Source organism: Mauremys reevesii, linkage group 18, assembly GCF_016161935.1.
Source record: "Mauremys reevesii isolate NIE-2019 linkage group 18, ASM1616193v1, whole genome shotgun sequence".
In the NCBI taxonomy this organism is placed as follows: Eukaryota; Metazoa; Chordata; order Testudines; family Geoemydidae; genus Mauremys; species Mauremys reevesii.
The window spans coordinates 22645106-22669230 of record NC_052640.1 but is presented as its reverse complement, the minus strand read 5'-3'; the positions used below and the strand labels follow the sequence as shown (position 1 = coordinate 22669230).

Below are 24125 nucleotides of genomic sequence, written 5' to 3'. Positions count from 1 at the left end.
TTTTATTCTTTTGCTACTACTATTGTACAAATGTTCTGGGAGTACTTTCCCGGGAAGCATTCAGTCACGTGGATAGAGAAAAATGGAATTATCCACTTGTACTGGAGAAATGTATTTGGAGGATGAAAGGAGAATGAAATACAGCATTGCAGAGTTCAGGGCATTGTGGGAAAGTCTTTTTCATTCATATGGTTCAGTTTGGAATAGGGGTTCTACATTCTAATGCGTCATTTGATATATTGACTTTTTGTCCTCAGGAAAGCCAACTCCTTCAGAGTAACAAATCACAGGGTTCAACATAGAAACCCGATTCAAGGTTTAATACTAGAATACATAGTCACTGTGAAAATCTGTAGGGGACCAAGTACTAATCATTTGTTTCTTGAAAGCCACTGATTTACATCAATTTGGTGATCCAGATCCTAAATCAGAGAGTAGGTGAGTGACAATCATTTTTTGAAACACCTAACAAATTGTTCACTATGAGTTATGCTAAATTACAATTGATATAGGGAAAAATTATATCTAAATGAGTGCTTTTGAATGCGAGCAAGCAGAGGACAGAGCAAGACTGCTTTATTCATTGTCCAATGAGACCTTAAATTTCCTTATTGCAATTTGCAAGGACTGAGAATGTAATCACAATCAGATAAGTCACTTGTGAATAGCTCATCATTGACAGTTCTAGTTTAGGACTGTATAAATCAAATATTCTGCAAATGAATGAATCCAAGATGGATCTATTTTGCATAATCCTAAATAGGAAGATTTCAGTTTTCTGCATAAGAAAAGGTGTCATTAGTAGTAGACCTTCCTTAGTTTTATTGCAGAAATGGTTCACTAATGTCCACACTATTAAAAATCTTGATGCACAGCCAAGCTCAGGATAAAGAGTCTGATCAAATTACCCTATTAGTCTAAAGAAATTAGCAAGTCTTGCCGTGGTATTTCTGTTGCTCATAGCTTTCCTTTAGTGAGAAGGATTTGATATTTTCAAAGAAATATGGTAAACTAGCTTGTCGGTATACAGAGCATATGTTAGAAGGGCATATAGAGTTCATTGGCAGAAGATTATATTGACCTAAGCTGCTGTGTCTATATAAGCAATTTTAGCCTTTCATTTGCCCCACACAAGCTGCTTGATATTTTCTACAGTAATCTGAGGATGATCTGCTTTCTACAACATTAATAGCCAAATTTTGGACCATGATGTACATGTGTGGTGTTCATTGAAGCTTTTTTACTTCAGTGGAGCTACTCATAAACAGAGAGCAGAATTTTGCTTTTAGTAATTCACATAACTGTAACCTAAAACCCAGTATCCTTCAGAACACTCAGCTCTCCTGATGCACTGATTGGTCCCTGCCAATCCCCCTTTCAGTATTGTTTGCAGAATCACTTTGTCCTGGTATGCAAGCTATGAACCACTTCTGATTCTGCCTTCCCTGAGGTCAGAGTTCAGTGTCTCTGTGTGGTACCTAGTCAATGATTGTTCCCACTAACAATCTCCAAGACCCCAGGCAGGTTGTCTTAGTATTATTATTGGCAAATTACAGAAAAATAGAGAACAAAGTAAAAATAATTAAAACTAAACTTGTTTCAGATATTACACCTGAGATGTCAGTAAACACAAAATAGTCCAGACAAAGCTGATGAAACCCCCTTGTGACTTATATGACTCTCTTGCGCTCTCTTACATAAAAGGGCTGTTTAAAAAAATTATGAAAGTAACTGTAATCTCAGAGCTTGTTACAAGTTCTAGTGACCCATCCTATGCTATGTTTATAAGGGAAAAAATATATATATACTTGCTTCCACATCCACTATTTCTTCCAATGCTAGTGCCTGAGTTCCACCATAATTGGTTGTTCAGTCTACCAATATTTCCCCCTCCCAGACTTTCTTCTTTCTTCAGATCAAGGGACTTTTAGGATTTGGCTTATTTTATATAAAGTTCTTTAGAAAGAGCAGCCAACTTTTTTTCTTTTGAGACTGACATATTGGACCAGCTGTTGTGTGAGGAAATTGTGCCAAGAAGTCCGTCATGTTGCATTTTCACTTTTTTTGTTGTTTTGTTTTTTTGTGAGGCTTAAAATGAATTTTAGTTCTTAGAAGAGATGCCAGCTTGACAGCCTTACAGACTGAAATACTCTGTTTATCCACATAACAAGCAGCAGTAGTGCAAGCTTGCCCCTACTATCACCCTGAAAGCGTATCTCAATTTGGATGACAGGAAGGGATGCCAATTATGATGATGGCTTTGATCACGAATACATTTATTCACTAGTATCGAGACCAAAACAACTTCCCAATGGGTGAAAAGTTCTATAGCCAATTTCTACCACCACAGCCATCCAGTCCTCAGCATTTTTCATTGCTATCTTCTGGGTAGGTTGTTGTTTGAAGCTCTTTTCCATTACCAGCATGACAGTGACAGACAACGTAGCCAGTCTTTCGGAGATTTTCTGGATTTTTTGTTGGTACTTTTGGTAAATGTCAATGCCATTCTGTCCAAACAATACATTATCTTTTTGGCATGACTTCACTTTAAATGGAGATAGTAAAAAATACAACTGTTCACTACAAAAATTGTTGAATTTTTGAAAAATGTTGACCATTTTTGGAAATTCTAAAATTTGTGATCAGCTGAAATGTCAAATGCTATTTACAAAAGGAGAGGGTCAAGTCTGTGTGTTTTATCTGCTACACTGTTCCTACACCATTGTTTTGTGTTTTATCCCTGTTGTGTAGAGCTTACATGTAATGGGAAAATTCTTAGTTATATGTGTGGGGCTGGACTTGCATGCTGATATTGAGTGAAGAGTTTAGCACACTATTTCACACGTTTTTTTATTTTAGTTTGTTGTCTCTGCTTGGGAGCATGTACTTTTTTCTTAGCGGTAACTCATTCTCTCCTCCTTTCTCTGCCAAGTGACACCCTACATCAATCAGTACATAAGTGATATCTCCTCCCCTACCTGCCCAGAAATTGGCTAATGCCTGGGCCTTTAAAAATAACTCCCATTTGCAACTCTACTTTCCACCATTTTTGCCCCTTAAGACAGCACAAGACACTGGCCAGATTGTTGAGCACACTTGCCAGACCATAGGCACTGGTGCACCCCTAGATGTAGCTCCTCTTATCTCAGAACTCAGGGGGTTGAGCAATCTTGCCACTCTGTAGACTACTGCCGCTGCCAGTTAAGGTGACCTTCATTCCTCTCCAAGACAAGTTGTAAAATCAAGAAGGAAAAACAGAGGGAACACCAGCCAGTGCCTAGAAAGAAGACGGTTATACAACTGCATGCACTCTGGAGCAGCCCACACACAGCTACTTAACATAGTCCCAAATCAGATAAATACCAGAACTTCATCTTCATGCTGGTCAGTGCAAGTTCTGTGGTGAATAAACCCTTCACCATCAATGATCTCACTGCCGGTAATCAACCAGATCTGTTCTGCATCACAGCAACCTGGCTAATTTGCACCACGTGATCAGTTTTGTTTGGTTCACTTGAGGACATTCACCACATATTCAGAAACACGGAGAACAAATCTGGAGGTGGACTATCCATTCTGTTCCCTTCCAGCCTCAAATACAAGAAAAGGTCACTCAAGAATCAAATGCCTTTGGGTGCAGCCTCTTAACTGATGAGTCCATGAACAAAACTAACTATAGGAGAGGAAAGATGTTCCAGTGGTTAGGTTGCTAGCCTGTGACTTGGGAGACTGGGGTTCAGTGCCCTGCTCTGACACCGACTTTTTTGTGACCTTTGGTAAGTCACTTAGTCTCTCTGTGTCTCAGTTCTTTATCTGTAAAATGGGGATAATAGTCCTGTTTTGCAGGGGTGTTTTGAGGATAAATACATTAAAGATTGTGAGCGGTTAAACTACTGTGTTAATGGGGGTCATATAAGTACCTAAGCTAGATAGCCTTAGGTCCTAGCAGAAATCTTCATTGCTATCAGGTACTCAAATAGCCAATGCATCAAACACATCCTTTTTCTTCTGTGACTAGCCAGAAGATTATTCCCCATCATATGCGCACAGCTGGCCACATCTGGGGATGAAGCCACAGGAGAGATGACATTTTGGCCTACCTTACTAAAATGCATTTACAGGAATTTAGCTTATTAAACTTACCCAGTCAGCAAATCATTTCCTCCTTAGCAATTCATTCCCCCACGGTACAGTTATGGAAGAAACATTAAAGCTTAGTAGGAAACAATAAATCAGATTTTTGGGGCCCCGCCTCCTCCCCCGGTGGTGAAATGGACAAACACATGATTTCTCTAACATATTAAAACAATAATATGTGCATTCAACAATCTTCAGTGCTGAGCGGTGGTCAGAAATAGCCATTCCCCTTTGCATGTATTTGTTTATTTTAGTGGTATCTTTCCATTTTGTGAGAGAGGAGGGCTTTAAAGTTCCCAGCATGTCTGGCCTTTTCTTTAGTTTCATGGTCATCTTCAACTTTGTTGTTCTTCATCCTCTGCCATGAGGCAGTCATGCTTCTGTATTCTGCAGTTTTTATTGATTTGGTCAGAAGTAATTAGAGAGATAATTATTTCTCAATTACATTTCCTTGAATCTCCTGAGGCTGTCCAGCTGTGCCTTTCCCAACCCCTTCTCAAATTAACTTTGTTCTCACTGTGAAAGAAGACAGAGTAGCCTGTTCTTTTTCTCTTGAATGGAGATGGTGCTCTAGAAGATACTAATCTGATAATTTTATTAGCAACTCCTTTCTTGGTTCACAAATGCTTGTATTTTAATATAGCATTCCAATAAGAGGAAGTTCTGCATCTGACTGAAAATTGTGAATTTTCAAAGCTGTTTATATGTGTCTAGCCCCTTCATTTCTGACTGGAACTCTTCAACTTCTTTCCTAGTTCACTTGAAACTCCTGTTTAAAGTTTACTGAATACCAGAATGATAGTCTGTACCATTCTCACTCTGAAAGGCAGATTTTTTGTTGTCAGTTCAGTACAGATTACATCAATTTCTAATGGGATGGATTAATGCATATCCAAAACATCTTATTTTTAAATATAAGATGGGGGGAAGCATTTATAATTTCGACATCAGCAATGGGTGATGTCTAGAAAACATTAACCAAGAGCGGAAATACTTTCATAGGTCAGACACTACAAAACACAGTGAATAGATGAGTTGGGAAGTGTTGCATAAAACTAAACCCTTTGGCATGTTGCCTAACAACCACATCAATGAAACAAACGAAACACAAGAGCAAACAGGAATCGGAGATGCAAAAATAGAGATGTCGTGTACAAGTGTGAGAGAATTTTTCTAACAGCTTGTGATGACCCATTTGAAATACTAACCTCCTTAACCCTAACTCTAATAATACAGTCACTCAAGGAGCCAACATGAATTCCTAGCAGAGTCACACTAGGGATTAATTTGTCCCAAGGATTTTAATTATTAAAATTAGGTCAGTGTTCCTTGGAGACAAGGATCTCCATGAGATATAATAATAAGCTGAGGGAAACAGACTGGATAAACAAAACAAGGCCATTTAAGCTTTTTTTCAAGTACAGAAACAGCAGGGTTTTGGCTCCTTTCTACGTACCTTTATGATCCCCATCATCACAGTATCTGAATTCTTCATAAATGATAATGAATTTATTTTGCAAAGTCCCTGTGCTGGTTAAGTGTATTGGGAAGTGTGGTTTATTCCAGTTTTACAGATGGGGAGCAGAGGCACAGAGAGAGTCAGTATTTGATCCAGAACCCCTGGAAAGACTCCCATTAACTTCAGTGGGCTTTGGATCAGGGATCTGTCTGGGGTCACACAGGAAGTCTGTGTCAGTGCTGGGAATTGATCCCATGTATCCTGAGTTTGTCTTGTGCCTTGGGCAAAAGATCTACCTTTCCTCTCCTTTTACATCCTATTATTTCCCTACTCCTCCTGCACTCACAACCCGAAGGTCATGGCATGGTAACTACTGCAACAGCTCTACACTCGCCAACTATTCCCCTCAGCAAAGAGACTTATCAAATGGCCAAATTAGGGTGCTTTGCGTCATTAGACTGGTGTAGTATCCCCTAATGGATCAGAGGATCTGGCCCTGTATCTAAAAATTTCTGTTGTGTCTGTTTTGTTTCTGTGGGTTTTTTAAAAAAAAAGACTAAAGTACTTTTTTAATATTATTTTGAGCACAATCTTAATTCTACATTACTCATTCTTAAAGAAGCTTTTTGCCTTGGAATCTGTGTTAAATTGTGAATTCTCCTTCAGTCCTTATTCCTCTGTTTCACATTTCCTTGCCCTAATGGAGGAGAGAGGGGGAAAGGGCCAGTACTAAGCAGTTGCTGTTAAAAAGTAAAATAAAATAAAAGCTCTGAGCACTGCACTGGAATTCAGCTTGACTACTGCCTATAAAAAACAACATTCAGAATTCAGTCCAGTAGGCAGCCAAAACATGAAGCTTTGGCACCTCCACATCAAAGGTTTCATGGGAGCTGATTAGATTTATGGATATGATTAAGAGTTATCTTTACTAGGTTGATGGTAGGCCGGCAACAAATGCACTAAGTCAGTCATATGGCTAATGGGCGCTCTGTGATGGAGGAAGCTCAGATTCATTTCAAACACATTAACATTTTGCAACTATAACTGTAAAGCAGTAATAAAACTCCCAACTCATGCATTACTTTAGAAGGCAAAGGAATGCAAGCAGTGAGCCAATTCACCTACCTTGGCAGTAACATGCAAGCCAGTGGGGATAGCCAGAAGGCAATAATATCACAGATTGGCAAGGCAACAGCTGCATTCACCAGTTAAAACAAGATGATCATTGAAAATCTACCACTCAACGACCAAACTGTGAATCATCAACTCAAATGTTATTTCCACCTTAACATATAGATGTGAAAGCTGGAAATCCACCAAAGATATAGACAAGTGACTAAATGCCTTCAAAAGCAAATACCTCAGGAAAATACTAGGTGTTCAATGGAAAGAATTGATAACAAATGCTGAGATTTGTCAGTGTTCAACAACTCTTTATCTCCAGAGTTATCCAGAAAAGAAAATGAAAATAGTTGGGACATATTGTCTGTTATGGCAGGGATGCATGCACTGGATAGCTGCAGAAACACACAAAAGGAGGCGACTGATAGAATCCCTCTGTCAAACAGTACTTAGAGACGGGAAACTTATGGGACTTAACAACATAGAGGATGGGTGAAGGATGGCCAAGGAGAGACAGGGAAGGTGGATCTTCATTTGCACCCTAAGTAACATCTGATGGGCACAGGAAGGATTCAGATTCAGTTCTGCAAGAACAGAGCTGGGTCCAATCAGGTGGCATCTAGCTCCACCTGCTGTAGCTTCTCTGCAGTTCATTTATCTCCACAACTGCTAGGTACATACATCCTGATCTCAAGAAAAACTACTGACATGAATCATCCTCATCAGAAATGTTTTTGGATGATTTCCCATGCGATCTTGCTTTGGGTCATGTTTCCATAGATAATTTATGGATTTTGATATTTATAAAAATACCAGCGGTTCATACATATGGAATTATGTGATGATATGTCATGGCAATCCAGTAATATTGAAAATGGGAAATGATCACTAGAACTGTCCTTTAAATATTTAAAAAGGAGATGGGATTTTTTCCTCATAGCCTATTTATTCAGAGAAACAAAATTAAAAAAAATAGTCCTGTCGTGAATCCTGCACATAACATGTCATATTTGTCTATGTGGATCATTTCAATAATATTATGTTGGGAGTTGAACAGATGAGACATTTCCATATTGTTTTCTTCACTTTTTCCAATTTCAAATTAAAAAGACAGAACTGTGTTGTTATATGATGGTGTTGTAACTACACATGTACTATTTCAAGGCTAGATTCTGCCCTGGGCTAACGTAGTCTTGCAGGGGAGTAGGCTGTAAGGACAACCCCCTCATGTATTCTGTTTTAGGGTTGCCTGAATCATGTCTCCAGTGTTTAGGGGAGCGCAAGGGCTGTGTCCTAGCTACTCCCCACAAAGAGCGACTGGGCAGAGAGCAGGAGCAGATTTACCATGAAAAAATCTGTGCATGCCCTCGGTCGGGGAGGGGAGAGGTGCTCTGCGCACTGCTCACACCCCAGGCAGCACATGGAGACCCGCTGTCCCCCATCCCCTAAGGGGCATGCAGAGACATGCCAGCAGGAGGGCTAAGGCGGCTCCCTGCCTGCTCTGCCTCCCTCCCTCCGCACTGCATCGCTCCCAGAAGTGGCCAGCATGTCCCTGCAGTCCCTGGGGAGGGGTGTCTCCGTGCGCTGCCCCTGTCCTGAGCACCGACTCCACATCTCCCATTGGCCAGAAACTGCGGCCAATGGGAGCTGTGGGGGCAGTGCCTGCGGGTAGTAGTGCATGGAGACCCCCTGCCCCACCCCCGCCTAGGAGCTGCTGCCAGATGGGGGTGTGTGCCAGTCGCTTTGGGAGCCGTGCTGCCCAAGGTAAGTGCCCCCTCCAGCACCCCAATCCCCTGCACTCAGCACCCAAACTTCCTCCCAGAGCCTGCCCCCTCCTGAACCCCTACCCCAATCAAGGTACCTCACTTTATTTTAATTTACTTCCCATTACTTATAGGAGGAGGATGAAGGAAAAAAAGAATGAAAAACAGGGAGAAGATAAGGGAGAATGTTCTTTTTCTTGGCTGGGTCCCAAGGGTGAGGCCCCGAAAGTGAAGCTGCACACAGGGCCCCACTAACTCTAAATCCGCCACTGGCAGAGAGTAGCTGGAGGCATGTCTCTGCCCTTCCTTTGCCTCTCAGTAGGCAGTAGAGCTGCCATACGCAGGAGCAAAGGTATATTATACCCCAGAAAGGATGGTCACAAATTTATTCTCAACTAATGCAATTGGGAATTCAAGGGAGGAGTTGAGCCTGTCTCAGGAACATTGCCTCCTGATGCACTTGCTGGGGTGGTGTAGCTTTGCAATGATCCTTACTACATGGTCTAATGGAAAAAGTGTCCTGTACTGCTGCTCATGGATATAAACAACTGATGCAATCTGAGGGCTAGATTCTGTCACCCTTACTCACATTTAGCTTTATCTTATTTCACAAGCTATCCCACTGATTTTAGTGATATTACTTACAGAGTCAGAATACTACTCAGCATAATAAAATGAGACAGAATCTGGCCCTTGGTGTCACTGGCTGGGAAAGACATACTGTCAGGAGCGGGACAGGCAAATAACTCCACTGATTCTGGGAAGAGAAGAGAACCTCAATGAAGGAGGAAGAGTGAAAAAAAAACAGAAAGAAAAATCAGGAGTGGAGGGAAAGAGGACTGAAGGAAGCCTTAAACTACTAGAAATTTCTTTGAATGGACAATTTTCACCTTACACTGAAAACAGCACCTGGATGCATGTACGCACATGCATGGGGTATTCACCAAAACATCCAAGTCCATTTCCTTCCGGAGTTTAATCTATATTCTTATGAACAACAAACAAACTGAGATTCCATCTGAGCTGGCAGGTTCTATGTTATTTTTCCCTACAGGCCGCCTTGTTTCATTCTCCTCACCCCTCTCTTCACATAGAGAGACCATGCTGATAGATCCTCACTCCTGGGTCCATACTCCAAGGCAGAAACTTCCCAAGTTCAAAGTTTTAAACTGGTGGTTCCAGTAGCAGACATCTCCTGCCAACCCCCGCAGTGAAAGTTGGTGCCTACTAGTGCTCCTTTGACAGTACTATAGCTTGTGCAGTGAAGGGGCTTTCCGGGACCACTGAGTCCGGCTTCTATGTATATAGCTACCTTTCATTACCTCAACATTTCATCTGCTATCTTGTATCTTTTCCTCAGAATATCCTATCTCAACTGCTGGTGCTTTGACCCTAGTGCCTTCCTTCCATTTTTATAAAATTGTTTTCATTTGGCCCCATTGGCAGCCAATCTTCAGTCAGTTGACTGCATCAGTCAACACACTGGAACATCTATCCTGACAACTTTCCAGTGTCTGAGGACTTTGTTCCTCCTCAGTTGGCCTTTGTTCTAAGTAAAGTTGTGTGTTGGTTGGGGTTTTTTACACCCTCCGTTCCTTAACACACTATTTTGGCGGTGCTCATTGAGCACTTCACCGAAAGCACTGAGTCTGGTATGCATCGAGCAGACCTCTTCACCTTCAGTATACAGTCAGCTGTGCCCTAACCTTCTGGATGCAGCTAACCAAAGCCTCTGGCTAGTCCTGCTTTGATTACATTAGTCAATAAACCGGCTCCTTAGTCCAAGAATACTGCTGGAAAAATTAATCAATTTGCTGTCGTCTCAGCCTGATCACCATGCATAGTTCGGAGCTCTGTAATCGTTTGTCTTTTATTAAGACATTTAAAATAGTTTTGTTTTTTATACCTGGTGGGAATATATTTTCCTCCTACTTGGGAAAAAAAATGGTGCTTGGAGGACTGAGGAAGTACCTGTGTTCCACTTAAGGGGATTGCATGTGTGTGTTGAAGCACAGACCCAAGAATGGTGATCTATGACAATGTATAACTTCAGAGAACAGCAACTACAGGTAATTAATTTCCTATTTATTCCAAGTTTTGGGAATTGGATTTTCCTTTTAGGTTTGACGCAGTAACCCATCTAAACAATTTTCCAAGAGCAATGTTTGTTATTTAAAGCACTTTAAGCACTCAAGCAACTTAATTTAAAATCTATGCATGCATTTTGCACAGTGGTGTGTTTGAATATGCCTCAAATGTGAATACATTTTTGTGTGCCAAAATTACACAGGTTTGTATGCCTTTCTTCATATGAAAATTAGCTGTCATTTATGACTAAATATTCACAGATGGATTAGCACAAGAAAATTGATTTGTGCAATAATTTTGAAGATCTTGTTCTTATATTACACAGATACTTAGCAGTAGCAGTACAAAATAATTACATTTGACTTATTTTTTTTAGGAACCAATAAAAGAGGAGGCATCCACTGCTCAGGAAGAAGCACTAAAGAAAGTGGATACAGTGACTATTGCAAAGATTTCCCCAAGACCAAAGGTGAGTTTAAATTGCTCACTAAGGTCCTCGTTCAGCAGAGTACTTAAGCACATGCATAATTTTAGACAATAAGACTTATCCGCATGCTGAAAGTTACCTACATAAGTACCTTGCTGAATGAAGGCCTAAATCCTTACTGCACATCATGATATTACATAATTACTTTTAAGCTAATTGAACGCTTTTCTCAAAAAGCTGTAAGAAATCCTGCTTTTTCTCTGGCTGATAAACATTCTAAACTTTATGGGCCAATTCTCCTCACCCAGGTAAATCTATCATTGAAGTCAGCAGAAAGTTTGCGTATGGGGAAGGACTGCAGGATCAGGTCCTAATTTGATAACACTGTTGCTGTTAATGTCCATGCTTAGTAATGGTAATCTCTTCCACTCTGTTCATTTGAATTTACACGTTTTAAAAGGCCTGGATCTTAACCTATATTGATGCTCAATGCAGAAATGGTTAGCACATTATTATAGTTTTCATTTCAAATAGTTATTTATATTTGATTGATTTTTAGAGCATCTGCCGCCGTAGCGCATATTTAGATCTATGGGACCAGCTGGTATATATTGGTGTTATTCCACTGCGGTCAGTAGAGCCGTCCCAGCTTTCACGTAGAGTGACCAAACAGCATCATTTTTAAATATTGAATGGCTTGGAGATATTTTACTCAAACGCCTTTTTTTGCTAAGCACAGAACAATTACTGTGACAAGTCTGCTGCTGTAATTCATCCAAGATCACCCAAGCATATGTTCTAGTTGATGTGTAATATAACAATGCAGAACTACATTATAGTCTATGGCTATCTACGCTGAAGCAAATCCTACAGCGTAAATTTAAAGAAAAAACTAGCAAGCTGGTTACCACATTGGCTATCCTAAAGTACATTTCCCTCTCACATTTGTGTTTAACAATTTGCCTGGGTTGGCTTTGATGGTCTAGCAACAAGATTTTGATTTATTTATTTATTGCGGTGTGCTCTCACCTTTTGTTTATTTTAAATCTGCTAGATCTCCCTTCTGTTGAGCACAAAACTGAATGTTGGAAGGTTGGTTGATCCTGATATTTTTTATATATAAATGTGTAAGCACATTAGAGAGTAAACGAAAGGTAGAGTTCTGCATCTGAAAGTATATGAAAACTCTGGTTACTGATGCTAATAACATTTTTAAAAGAACCTAGGAACTATTGTGCAACCGTAAGTTTAGCTGCATCCACTGTCTCCACTTTAATTAACTATTTTCATTAACATCCAGTTTCTTTTCCTTACAATTATTTTCAATCTACTGCACAGGAACCTTTGAAGACACCCCCATCATTTAAACAAATAGAAAAGGATCTGAAGACTCTTAGTAAAGATCTTACTCACACGAGGTAAAAATCTAGAGTGCACAGAAATGGAATTTTTAAGGCCATGGGTAGAAAAGAAAGATTCCTTGGGCTGCAATAGCCACACTCTAGGGCAAACTAGGCAACGATACCTACCAACAGTTCAGAAATGGAGGTTTACTCTATCGCTATCATTTATGCTTATTCAAAATGATGTCATCTCCGCATGAAGAAATGGTGATAATTTGGGTGGGTCTATGTTACAGAGCTCTCACAAAGCACCATTACAGCATCATTATAATATCATTTATTAAGATGCTTGGCACCCTCTCTTCCGTCTTTTCACAAATTAATATTGTGGTGAGACTGGTAATCAAAGCAGTCAAAAATGCAAGCAAAATGTTAGGGTGTATAAAGAGTGGGATAGAAAATAATAGTGTAAATATTGTAATGCTACTGTAGAAAGAGGTGTGTGCACCCACTTGGAATACTGTGTTTAGTTCTGGTCCCAAAACAGACATGGAAGACAGAGAAGTGTGTTTACAGCCCTGACCGAGTCCTCCCAAGGGACAGTCACCATGTACTTCTGGATCCCATGTACTTTCAAGCCAGCTGGGTCTGGGCAGCAGCCAGTCACTGGTTCTACCTCTGGGCCTCCAGGGTGCGAACTCCCTCTCTCGCCTCTTCCGTGAGATGTGAGACACTCCAATCAGAATCAGGGCTGAAGCTTGACTCCTTTAATGTTTTGTAATGAGCACATCCAGACATTAGATAGGAGTGGGACTTTGAATTAGCTTTATGCTCTGAAATCCTTTAGGTGCTTTTGAAAATCTCCCCCCACTTAGTTTTAACATGCAATATAAGAGATTTAAAACTTGCTTTAAGTATAAAACTCAACATAACCTTAACTATTGAGCAGTAAAGGTTCTGAGTTAGGGTTGCCAGGTGTCCAGTTTTCAACCAGAATGCCCGGTCGAAAAGGAACCCTGGCAGCTCTGGTCAGCACTACTGACCAGACGGTTAAAAGTCCAGTTAGCAGCGCAGCGGGGCTAAGGCAGGTTACCTACCTGCCATGGCTCTGCACGGCTCCCAGAAGAAGTGGCATGTCTTTCCTCTGGTTCCTAGGCGTAGAGGCAGCCATGGGGCTCCATGCACTGTCCCCGCCCCAGGCACCAGCTCCACTGCTCCCATTGGCTGGGCACTGCAGCCAATAGGAGCTGTGGGGGCGGTGCCTGCAGACAGGGCAGCGTGTGAGTTGCCTGGCCGCGCCTCCATGTAGGAGCTGGAGGGAGGACATGCTGCTGCTTCCAGGAGCTGCCTGAGGTAAGCACCGCCCAGAGCCTGCACCCCATCCCACACTCCAACCCTCTGTCCCAGCCCTGATCTCCCTCCCACCCACCGAACCCCTCCATCCCAGCCTGGAGCACCCTCCTGCACCCCAAATCCCTCATCCCCAGCTCCACCCCAGATCCTGCACCCATAGCTGGAGCCCTCACCCCCTCCCACATCCCAACCCACTGCCTCAGTCCAGAGCCCCCTCCCACACTCTGAACTCCTCATTTCTGGCCCCACCCCAGAGGGGTCAGGGCAAGGGTGTTCAATTTTGTGCAAGTAGAAAGTTGGCAACCCTACTGTGGGTCAGTGTGACGGGGAACACTCACCTCTCATGAGCACCTCCTTTGGTTGGGTGCGAACCTGCACACATTGTCACCACCCTTGGTGGCTGTTAATGTTGTCAGATGGGTCTTCAGTGTCTCAGCCCTCCGGCCAAGTCACACGCAGTCAATGTGTGAACGAACAAACCCCTTGCAGGGTAAAAATTCAACAGCGCCTGTCCCTCTGCCCTTGTTAAAATCTTTAGCTCTGTTTCTGGGCTCAGTCCTCAGCATCTTCTGGGTTTGCTTTAAGTCTGCCCCTGCTGTATTATAGAGTAGCACCACAGGTCTTTCTCCATGGAGACTCTTCACCTTTAGCGGTTCTGTGGTGTCCCAGCTCTCCAGCCATGTCACTTCTTAACTTCAGTCCCCTTCCAGGGGCATAGGGGGAGAGTAACAAAGTTCAACAAATGGTTGACGCTCTTCAGGGTCTTCAGCCCCATCCCTGGGCCTGTTTAATGGCCCAGCCCATTTCTTGGGCTTCTAAAAAAAACTTGTCCCTTCTTGGGGCTTTGGCCACTTCCCCAGCAGCCGGTGAGTGGGACCCTGGCTCACCATTACTCTGGGTCCCAACCCAGGGACCCTACAAATAGGAATCATGTGCTATTTGACTAACCCATCTTCTGGTTCTTCCTTGAGCTCCTGAAGGAGCACCCTTCCTTACTCCTCTGTTCCCAATCAGGAGTTGACTGGCTCATTCATGCAGCTCCTTTTATCTGAGCCTGCTATGTTCTGATTGGCTGCTTCCCTGCAGCCTTTCTAGACAGGTCTGGATGACTCACTTTCACTGCTCCTTTTCTGGAGTGAGGTGTGGCAGGACCACAGGGCCTCCAGCAGAGGGACTCAAATGGACCACTAGATCATCTGACCTTATCTGTGTCACAGATCACCAATGCCACCCAGCACCCGCATACTAAACCCAACAACCAAATTAGACCAAGGTATTGGAGCCTTAGTGCGAAAGAGCCTTATTGTAAAGGAATATCCGGCCCGCTGACTCTCCACTCTGCTTCACCGGTTTTACACTCGTGCCGCTCAATTGACTACAATAGTGTTAAACTGGCACAATACTGGTGCAATGTAAATGAGAGAGTCAGGCCCAAAGTTTCTTTTAATTCCTTGTAACTGAGTGGCCTAATCCCTGTTTGCATGATCAATTTAGTGAAATGTTAAAAAGAATAACATCTAACTAAATCTTTCCTCTGCTGTTGTGCCAGATGTTCCTTTGCACTGAACTGCTTAGAGACCATTCACTAAATTTGCTCAGTAACAGCTTAACTAGATATTAAATTGCATTCATGTATGCATTGCAGTAGGTAACTCTATAGTCGTCTGAAATATTTCCTTGGAACCTTCTAGAATTCTTTACTTTGAATGTCAAACTAAAGAAAAGCAAACATTTTTTGCAATTAAAACGGCAAGCATCTGTACACACAAAGATTTTTTTACTCCTGACAAGGTTTAGTTACAGCCTGCTGCAAATAAATGCTGACAAATTACCACTGTCAACCCCAGTGGGATACAGATTACACAAGTGTTTACAACAAGGGCTGTAGACTTTGAAAAGCATTCTCTAGACACAATAGCGGAATTAAAGCAAGCAGCAATAAAGAAGATGGACGCTGGTACAAGCAGTAGATAATTTCTTAGGTTAAACCTAGGCAAATGTGTGTTCTCTGAATGGCTGAAACATTTTATCACCATAAAATATGCTAAAAGCAAAAAATTACATTCTTGCGATGTTAGGCTGAAATTCTAATTGCAAAAGAAGTCAAGAAATTCCGAGCTAAGTTTCCCACAGAAAACTGTACTCTCCTATTTGCACATATACACTGCAACATAATTAAAATGCTACATTTCACAAAAGCATGATGGTTTTACATAATCCTAAATGTTATCCCAGAATTCCATACTAGTTATGGAAGGTAATATCAGAGTTCTGTTTCAACCCGTCATCCTTCTTACATTCTCCCTACCTTCTCTGAACTTCTTCCCTGATTATTTTGCTTATTCAAATCCTAGTGAAATTTTACCTCATAAACTAGGTAATAAAATACATAATAAATACTTCATAAAGCAAAACAAAATAAATACTATGTTATCTGGGCTGAAGAGACCACTTCAGAATAAGGCATAATTTACTTTTGCCAAAAATGCATTGTTAGCTACTGTTCAAGAGAACTGCTCTAGATTGGTTGTCTGTATGCATTGTTCACTGCTAATCTTCAGTGAGATTGTCACTTTGAGGTTAAATTTAAAGTTCTTTTGATGATAACCTGCCTCCATTCAGTATTGCTTCTTGAAGTTTGTGATGTAGCTACATGGAACTCATGCTGTCCTGTATTGCTTTCCTTTGGACATGTCTGCAGCACAAAATCCACCATAACAATTGGCACTAAAGGAATCATTATTAACCTCTTCAGAGAGGCCTATGACTGATTTGGCATGGAGAGTGAAGTCCTCTCATTTCCTTAGAGGTGATACCTTTAGAATTGGGATGAGACATAGTGTATGGGCAGTGCTGGAAGTGCATAATCCCTTTCCTATATGGTTATCTATTTTGTGGATAGGACTGGAGTTTTATTTACAAGGGCTGGCAATTTTACACTTTTCACAAACCCTAAATTCACTAAAATGAATCTATGTTAAGACTGGAGGAACAGTTCTCTGAATCATTCAGAGAAAATCTGAACCAATTACATTCAGAAGTATTATGGGGTTTATACACCCACACACCCAAGAAGTAAGGACCAGGAGCTAGTGCAGGTACACAGCAGCAGGAACTCCCTGAACTGGATCTGATTACAGCTGTTATTATAGCTATTTTCTTAACAGAGAGGGATGGCTGAGAAGAAAATATTCTCCCGGGGAAGACTTGGAGAGGAGTCTCTGACACGAGTAACCAGATGACCCACCACAGGCTTGGTTGAAGCAAGCTGGCCCAGTGATTGTATTACTATTTAAGATTGTATGCAGTTTTGTTGTAGCCATGTTGGTCCTAGGATATTAGAGAGACAAGGTGAGTGAGGTAATATCTCTTTTTTGGACCAACTTCTGTTGGTAAGAGAGAGAAGATTTCTGAGAAGAAGAGCTCTGTCTAAGCTCGAAAACTCTCACAAACAAAAGTTGGTCCAATAAAATATATTACTTACCCACTTTGTTTATTAAAATTGGGCTGTCCTAAGTCATTTATTACAAGTGTCATTTTTTACCAGATTTAAGTAGACTGAAGAGGGCCTGATTTAGCCTATCAGCTGATACTTCCAACAAGGGTTTTAGAAACTGCACTGCACCCGCCTAGAAATATTTAAGTTCAGAGAAGCTTTTCCTTTTGAAGTACTGTTAACAAAGTTCAGAAGGTGTTCTCACATTTAATGGGTATTGTAATAGCAATCTTGTGAGTCCGTAATTTCTGGGAGGTTTCAAGTGAACTTTGTACTTGTGAAAGGTACTAGAATGTCAGTCTGGAGAGGGTTCTAACTGTACCGTATTATACAGAACTGGTATAGCACAAGCAGTGGCTGGCAGGCTTCCATCAACAACCCTGTTATTGTGCTACAGAACTGACCTGGAGAGACTAATTCAGAGGTGTTTCAGGGATAGTAAAAACCAAAAAGCCAAACTTAAGTGCTTGCTTTTTACATCCACCAAGAATCTCCAGATAAAAATGCAAATATACATCATGTGCAGATGGATGTACTTAGTCCAGACTATATGGAGAAATCAAAAATGTTTGTCTTTCCAGACATTTTGCTTCCGCTGCATTGCATGCTACAGATATTATGACAACATTCACACATTAATAATGTTCTATGATCTAATGGTGAGGGCAAAGGGATGTGAATCAAGAGGATGCTGATTCCAAGTATTGACTGAGCCTCTAAGTCTTTGTATGACCTTGTGCAAATCACTTGACCTTTTTGCATCTCTGTCAAGAAAGCTGTAAATTAGAACTGGAAACAAGATGATGCATCTGAACTCAGCTCTCCTGTATAAATATATCTTTTTAAATTGGCATGGATGGCACTGCGTATAAGATTTGTCTGTTGCAACTGAAGGCCTAGAAGATTTTTCTGCTAGGATGGAGTTTCTCCTGCCACTTTCATTTAAATTCTTAAGGTTATTTCACTTTAAATCTTTTACCATTAATATTTTACTGTAGGAATAAGCTTTTAAAATCCTAGTGGATGTATTTAACTAATACTTAGCATTTTTGTAATATTTGTATGTGCACAAACATTAACTAGTTAATCCCCACAACACCCCTTTGAAATAGGCAGGTGGGCAAGTATTTTTATCCCCATTGGTGAATTGGGAAAACTTAGTCAGGGAGGTGAAGTGAATTGCTAAGGCCATACAAAGAGTCATTGTCAGAGCCAAGATTGGAACTCAGGTACCTGAGATTCTAAATCCCAGGCTCATTCTTCTAGACCACACTGGTATCTCTGTCTGACTGGGATTTTTTTAACTGTCTACTAAATCAAGCTCCTGGAAAAAAAAAATTTTAGATCATCTAATCCATCTCTGGGACTCAGTGCAGGATTGATTTCAACAGAAGATTAAGTGTTTTTGTAGTCTTCTTTTAATTGAAGACTTTTCTCAGTTTTCTGCACTGTATATAATAAACAAAATTCTGATTACATCAATTTTTAATTGTGGGCTTGTCTATAAACATTTGGTTTGTGGCAAGCTATGGTGCAAATCTAGCCTGCACTAGCATGCCAAGGTCTAACTGTTTTTGTGCACCCTGCTTATGCACATTAGTAGTCTGCTAATATGCTTTGATCTAGTCTTGTTTCCTAAGTTTAATTCACAGTTCCATGCAAAAATGACTTTATGCAATTCCAAATACTTCCATGTAAAATAATTCAGTCCACCAAAATTTCATAAAAATTGAAATTAGGGCAGGACAATGAGGATAGATAAGGTTAAATCAAGCAAAATAAATAAGTGAAGAATTTCACACTCTAACCCTTTTTTAAAAAGAGAAATTCAGTTTTACCTAAGTCTAGTCAAAACTGTTCAATACACTGTGAGAAACCTGCATAATCACTGTCATATATGGGGAACTTCACTTAAAATCCAAATTTTCTGGGAACCACAGTAGTCTCAATGCATGCGCAATCAATGTTTGTTTGTTTTTTTTCCCAACCAGTGTCATTCAACATAGCACAACCTTTACTAGGTGTTCCCAGTGGAGATCCTGGAAAAACATCTTCATGCCCAGCAGGTTCCAAAGGCAACAACAATTGGGGAGCCCTCATATTTCATAGTTTATCAAATGAGTTGTGATACATGAGATATAATGGCCATGGAGAAATGTGTCTGTTTGAGAAACAATTGAGAAATGGAATTTTAAAAATGGACCTACTTTATCTAATACTTTCTAAAATCTACAGTAGACAAACAACCAATAACTACAACCATTTTCAGCTGTTATTGAGAATTTATATAACAAACATCTCTGATAATCAAGCAATGATGTTGTCTGTTAACTGAATGATTTTATGCTGTGCTTTCTCCTGTATATATTGTAAGTGTTGAAATATCTTGATCCCTCGTATATGCATTTTTAATACAAAAATGTGCCAACCACTATATAGTCCTTCCCACTTGTCTTGATAATTTGCATGGTGTTATTTTATATAAATCCACTGTGTAAAGAAAAACAGTGGCAAAAGAAGTAAAGAAATGAAACTAATTGCCCTAATTAAATAAATATTTGAGATAGGAACCTGCAGAACTGGTTTAATACCCACTTTAGATAACTAACTGTATAGATATTTGGAGCCAAAGTCATGTGTTGCAATACTTGTATACAGCAACTGCAGCATGACAGAAAGGAGGTAGATGAGAGAGGAATAAGTAGGGAGGGAAATACAAGAAAGGTGGGGGGGGAACTAGTGTGTAAGCCATTACGCTATAGCTACCTTGCAACTTCAATTTAAAGCAGTGTGACAAGCAGAGTAGCAAGTGATTGAGTAATATGGTGAGGAATACAAATGCTATCCAGTGATCTGTGTGTGCTGTCTTCCCTCCTCATGACAAAAGAGGAATATTTGGTAGTAGTCTTAATTAAGCAGTAATTGATATATCTTAGCATATTTGCAGAGGGTCATGTCTGTAGTCTTACAGCTTGTTTGCTTTAAAGGAATAATAATAATAGAAGAAACCAAGGGTAAGTTATCAGTAGTAGTGGTCATAGTGACATAGCACATTAGTATGAATTTTAATACTCTCTCTGAAATGTTTGAAGAGCCATTACTGGATTGGATTTAACCACATTCACTAAATATTCTAGTTAAGACATCAAGACATAGTCAAAATAATGTCAAGCTCTGTAATTTTCACCTCACACATGCTCACTTACAAAAACACTTTCTCTCATGCACAGAAATATAGTATTTTCTGTAAGTCACCATCCTGGCACAAAGGAGGACCCGATAGGGAAGAGAGGTTGCTCATAATAAATACCAGTGACAAGTATCAATCACTAATACTTCCCCTCACCCTATCACAGATGCACTTAAGGTACTATTAAGGCTCCCTGACGATTGCTGTAATTAGGATTTTCCAAATGATTGGTTATGCCAGGTCATTTTTAAGGGAATTCAGTCAGTTCTGAAACATCATGTTTCCGAAAGCCTCATGTCAAAATGCAATGAGAAGCTTGCTTATCTTTATGAAGGAAGGAACAGACAAACCAGCTGATGATCTGTTCTCTTTATTTTCAGATTCTCAACTTCTTTCTTTTAATGTGAACTGAACCTGAGTCCCCACAAAGTAGCTCTGACCAACTTGACCAAATATTTCCCAGTGTATGATTCAGTGGACAGAGCACAATATGGCAGTTGTCAAAGTCATTGTCCTTGAGTGTTCAGATACATTTAGTATTTTGAGCAAAGAATTATGTTTTCATTTCTGCAGTAGGAAATCTTCTACACTATTTTTACTAAGACTAAACAAACTTGAGCTCAAAGACTTTGAAATGACATTCATCTCTGTGTGAGAGGGATCCCTTCTTATTGCTTTGTTCCGATGACATCTGTAAATGTGATCCAAAAATGATGTACAGTAATCCACAGTTGGGTGAGAATGTATTGTTTGAGAACCAAAGATGTTGCGGTCTTTATAACTAATCATAAATAATAGAAAGATACAAGAACACATACAAAAAAAAGTATTCCAAAACTGTACCTGTAAACCCATAAAGACATGTGGCTATAAATCACCCATGCTGCCCAATTCAACCAGAAAGATGTGCAAGTTCACTAGAAACACTGTCACACATTTACACAAAATACTTAGAAATGAGTGACTTTATTTAAATGAGCACCACTGAAAATATTTTCTTCAGACAACAGAGAGTGTGGGAGGGCAGCAAGATTCCCAGTGATAGAAGCTGGGAACAAAATCTGATTGTAAAATGGAGTGGATTTGCACTGAACTGTCAGCTTTCAGGAAAGTAGAGCCATTTTTGGAGGGTACAAACAGTTAGTCTTCTCTGGTTGGGTTTAGGCCCATGAATCTCACTGAGTTACTAGAGTTATTGGGAATACTTTGCAGCAGAACAGAACCTTATTTGGGTGGTAAAGACCTGTGGACCCTATGTCTGTGGTTGGTGAAGATTGTCAGTTCCTCTTTTAACGTGGACAGATGGCTGGCTTCTCTAAAGGAAGCTCCTGTATGCCGAAAAAAATATCCCTTTAAATTGACAATCTGGTCAACAAATCCAGTGTCTAATCAGCCATTTTTTGGTTAAGATTACTGAGACGATTGAAAGACAACTCTGAGTATCTAAAGAGTTCATATCTCTTTGGCAGTCTGCGTAGAGACATTGTACTGATGACTTTGTTAGATAATGGAGCATACCAGATGGTGCTGCTGGGTGCTTTTCAATATTCAATGAAATAGGGGCATACCCAGTGTTAGTGCAATTCATTTAAAATGCACTACCAGGCCGAATGATAGTGATGTAGGTCTGTCTCCAGCTGATAAGGCTTTTAAGAGTTTTTTGTGATAAACTGGGTTGTTTCCCTTTCCATAGATGCTGTGTGATTAACTCATTCAACTTTTCAAATAAAGCTGAGATCTTCATCATTAGCAGACACATAAGTAATCCCAGGACACAAGTCTGAGGAAGAGCTCTGTGTAGCTCAAATGCTTGTCTCTCTCACCAACAGAAGTTGGTCCAATAAAAGATACTACCTCACCCATCTTGCCTTTCTAAGAACCTGAAACCGACATGGCTACAACAATAGTGCATAAATTCATTTTGATAGTTTCAGGTCTGGCCACTAAGGATAGAGGAAAGAAGCTGCCAGTTTTGAATGTCATGGAATATTTTATCATAAGCAAAGATTGTATGGATGACATTGGAAAAGATTTATGCATATGTTAATGATGAAGTATGTAATACATTTGTAGGTTTGATATGGGAGATGATGGAAATGTGAGGTATCTGATCTTTGTGAAAAAATCCATTCTCCAAATTAATCTATTAATGTAAATTTTGAAGGGACTGAAGAAGAGGGATTTGGAGGAAATTTTGGAAGGATTGATGGTGACAAAACTGTAGCACCTGCATACAAACGAATATGGTGCTCATCTTTGTTTATTTGTATACCTTCAGTGGTAGACAATTTCTTACGTATCGCTAGGCATTCAAAAGATTAATAAAAGGGGAGAGGAAAGAGTGGACAACCACGTCCTATTCCTCTTTCCAACTGAAAGACAGAAAAGAATTCCATTCGTCAGTACAGATGCAAGAGACAATATTGTAAAAGTCTTCAACGCAATTAAGGAAAATTGAACCAAAATCAAATTTTCCTAGTACTGTCATAAGAAATGGCCATTCTACTCTATCAAATTCCTTATCTGGATTTAGGGAAAAGACTTGTGAAGCGATAGTTGATAACTGGGTTTGGCAATTTAGGTGAAGTATTTTTCTTGTGCTATCAGTAGCAAGTCAGCCTTTCACAAAATACAATTGATATCTGAACAATTGAGAGAATTGTACTGTTTAGGCAGGTTACTAGACTTTTGGTGATTTACATTATATTCTGTATTCAAAAGCATAATACTTAGGATGGAAATGTCAACAATTATCACAGTCTTTATTACTTTAATTTTGAAGATAAAGATCACCCTCCTCTCACAAAACATTAGCCATTTTGGAAAGTTTCATCAGTGACTTTATTTAGAATAGGGACTATCAGTTCACATCTTTTATGAAAGTCTGTTGGATAGCCAGCTGATCCTGGTTGCTTTGCCAGAGGTTAGATTTTGTATAGCCTTTTCAATCTCATGTATCCAAATAGGGTTCTCCATTAACATTTTTTGATATGCTGGACATTGTTAAAGAAAAAACCTTCACCAAAGAGGATTTAAACCAATTATTTCAGCAATGAATTGAATGAGGGTGAAAATTACACTTCCATTTAACTTAAATCCCTCAGATGCCTGTTTCTAAATCTTTATACCACCCTTCACACTGTAGGTGGCTCAAGCACCACCTACTTCTTTGTTTATAAGTAGAGCTGGTCAGAAATGTCCATCAAAACAAAATTTAAAAGCAAAAACTAGAAAAAAAAATCTTGAGAACTTTCATGAATTTTCCCCTATTTTCTGACCAGTTGTAGTTAGAAGCAATCATCTGTTGATCCCTTTTAGAGTTAACTCTCAGTGGGTCCATCAGTTGGAGAGATGTTTCCCTAAATATGAAAAAGGACACTACTCAGACATAGTGAAAAATCTGTGCCTCTGTATACCATAGAAGCACTGAATGCAAGTAAGTATGTATATACATAATCACAGATTGTGCATGTCTTCCAGGATATCCAGGTGTATGAGTAGGTTAGCATGGACTTGTGGCATGTGGTATCAGAGCTAAGTGGGAGAGAGAGGACCACACTGATGTTAGTAAAACAAAGATAAGGGAGAATTGAGGATGATATGTAGAGGATTCCAAGCAGATGAACCAGTATAAAGCTGACAAGATGTCATCCCATATCAACAACAGCTAAAATTTGACAGCTTTAAGATACAAGCTCAAAAGGGAAGAATCTGTACCACTTTATGAACTATTCAAACTCTCTATTT

At 40.0% G+C, this 24125-nt stretch overlaps 1 protein-coding gene across 3 annotated transcripts in view; it reads left to right on the top strand.

The window, feature by feature from the left end:
- CCDC60 (coiled-coil domain containing 60) overlaps window positions 1-24125 on the top strand; it is a 145373-nt gene that overhangs the window by 73727 nt on the left and 47521 nt on the right. For all 3 annotated transcript variants that reach the window (XM_039505901.1, XM_039505900.1, XM_039505898.1), the window contains exons 2-3: window positions 10946-11038; window positions 12335-12414. In XM_039505901.1, the coding sequence (XP_039361835.1) occupies window positions 10946-11038; window positions 12335-12414 (173 nt within the window). The remainder of the gene's footprint in view (window positions 1-10945; window positions 11039-12334; window positions 12415-24125) is intronic.